The sequence below is a fragment of the Belonocnema kinseyi genome, chromosome 6 (assembly GCF_010883055.1).
Source record: "Belonocnema kinseyi isolate 2016_QV_RU_SX_M_011 chromosome 6, B_treatae_v1, whole genome shotgun sequence".
Taxonomy (NCBI): Eukaryota; Metazoa; Arthropoda; class Insecta; order Hymenoptera; family Cynipidae; genus Belonocnema; species Belonocnema kinseyi.
Genome location: NC_046662.1, coordinates 20,572,718 through 20,575,233, shown reverse-complemented (window position 1 = coordinate 20,575,233; position 2,516 = coordinate 20,572,718). Strand labels below are relative to the sequence as shown.

The 2,516-nt window shown below is 25.4% G+C and overlaps 1 protein-coding gene across 5 annotated transcripts in view; it reads right to left on the bottom strand.

Annotated features, from left to right (window-relative positions):
* The window catches only part of LOC117174566 (inositol-trisphosphate 3-kinase B), a 157,529-nt gene that overhangs the window by 6,652 nt on the left and 148,361 nt on the right, over positions 1 to 2,516 (bottom strand). For all 5 annotated transcript variants that reach the window (XM_033363787.1, XM_033363788.1, XM_033363789.1 and 2 more), the window contains one exon: positions 148 to 513. In XM_033363787.1, the coding sequence (XP_033219678.1) occupies positions 148 to 513 (366 nt within the window). The remainder of the gene's footprint in view (positions 1 to 147; positions 514 to 2,516) is intronic.

Sequence of the window (2,516 nt, the reverse complement as noted above, 5' to 3'; positions counted from 1 at the left end):
AAAAAATAAAACAGGAAAAAAACGAATTCTTCAAAAAAGGGGAAAAGAGAGGAAGATTAATTCAATCAAAAGTTAAATTCAAAAGTTCAGAATTTCAGTGGAAGATTGCTTTGTCTAATTTTACTAAAAATAAAAAATCTTTTTTACCTTAGGTCTTTCTTTGGCTTTGGCGAGCTCTGATTCTAGGTAAGTTCGGACTCCAACTTTGCAGTCCATAACAGAAGGCTGTTCGAAGTCGCCCAAAAGGTCTTGAAGTTGCAGATACGAAGATATGATTGTCCTTTTATCCACTTCCGTTTCGCCTTCCCTCGTCACAACCGAATCTGGATCCGGTTGAGTTCTTTCCTCTGATTCCCGAACATCTAGAACTCCTTTGAATTCAGGTACATAAGGCCTCAAAACGTCGTGCATCAATAATTTGAAGCATGCTTCTTCTTGGGGACAAAGTTTTTTTAGAATCGTTCCTGGAGTTGGACCTGCTCGAAAATTTCCCTGGTGTCCTGCCAACTGAACCTAGGAAAATGAATAATCGGGTTTACTTTAAGTATTACATGTTTAGATTCGCTGAGCAGCGATTGGCGATTCATTTTTTTAAAGGGATTTCATTTGTCAAGGAAAGTCTCGAAAAAATTAGGAAACAATTTACTCAGCCGATGTGACACTAAATGCTTTTTCAATACTCTTGCAGTCATGCAAATATTGAAGTTACCTGACGTAAGTAATACTGGAAATTCACAATTTTAAAACTTTTTTCAATACCATAAAGAATACAAAATATTATAAATTATAATATAACATAAAATGTAAAATTAATATTTATTTGTTAATAGTTTTTGAACACTTTCATTTGAATTGAAATTAAATTATGAGACTTGAGAACAAAAAAGTAAGTATTATTAGTTTATTTTTAAATTGATATAGATGTTATTTTCATAAGATTCTTAAGAAAAAAACATATATAAGATTTTTGAATATTTCAGACGTGTCAGAAAAAAATTCTAGACGATTTTAAAGATTTTTTTTATTTCACACGATTATACAAAATTTTAGGAAAATTCGTATCTTTTTAAAAGAAGTTAAGGAAATTTTAAAAAGTTTGGAAGAAATCAAGAAATATTTTATAAATTTTCGGAAATATCTCCAAGTTTTTTAATATTTATTATCTATTTAAAACGTCTTAAATTCCTGAAAATATTTTTTACGGATTCAAATTTTTCTCAAAATTTAAAAAAATTATTCAAAATATAAAAAAATTGCCTTTTAATCTTCTAAATTTTCACAATCATTTTAAGCAAATTTTTTTATTCTCTTAAAAACCTTTCGAAATTCTTTTAAAGGTCCTAAAGTTTATTTTTGAAATCTTTAAAAATCTAAATTTTTAAAAAATTCTAGACTTTTAAAATTCTTTTTGAATCTCTTCAACTCTACTAAATATTTCTTGAATTTACTTTATTTCTTTAATTTAAACAAAGTTTTTAATCTAACCAAATTTTAGGAAATCTTTAAAAATTTTTAAAAACATATTGAGAAAATTATTTTGCTCTCATCTTGTCAGACCTTCTAAACCTTCTAATCTTTAAAAATTATTCAAATTATTCCTGACTTTTTTTCTAATTCTGCAAAATTAAAAAAAAGCCTTTAAAATCTTTCAGTTTCTTCTTTGGAAATTTTTTGAAATGTTTTGATTTGTTTTTAAATAATCTTTAAAAATTAATTTTTCGAAATAAATTTTTTATCTTTTCCTACGAACAAATAAATTTTTATTTTATTTTCGTGAAACCTTACAAAAATCTTTATAAGTTTTAATTATTTTACTTTATTTTTCTAAAATTATGTAGTATGGCAAAATTTCAAGATTTTGTTTCAACATTTTCAAACATTTTTTAAAAATTGTAGGATACATTAAAAAATGTTTTGTGATTTTTTTTCAATTTTCTTTTAGAATTCATTACAAATCATCAAACATTTTCCCATGAACCTATATTCATTCTCTTGACATCCTGCAAAATTCAGATTACCTAAACAATTTTTACATCCTGAAAAATAAAAAAAATATTGTCTCTAAATCTTCCATATTCTTTATCCACAAATTTCGAAATTTTCAAAACTTAAAACTGTTCTTTTAAAATAGAACCTAAACCATTTAAAATGTACCCAAAGATTAAGAAAAAATACGATCTCCTCAAATCTTTCATAATTATTAAAAAGCTTTCAACCTTTTTTTGAATTTTTCGAAATAAGTTTTTGCCTACAATTTAATTGTTTTCATATCTTTAAAAACGTAAGAAAGTTTACAAATTATAGTGTGGTAGAGAACTGTTAAGAACATAATTATTGCTTGTGATTGAACAATCATTTACAATTTAAATTTTTTCTTCTATCAATAATGTTTAGAGACATTTAGAAATAAATTTCACGATGAATTACAATTTGTTACTTAGAAATTTGGATACACAAAGTAGATGGTGCAGAATATTCATAAATTAAAAACGTTGTGTAATCGGGCCTAAATCCCC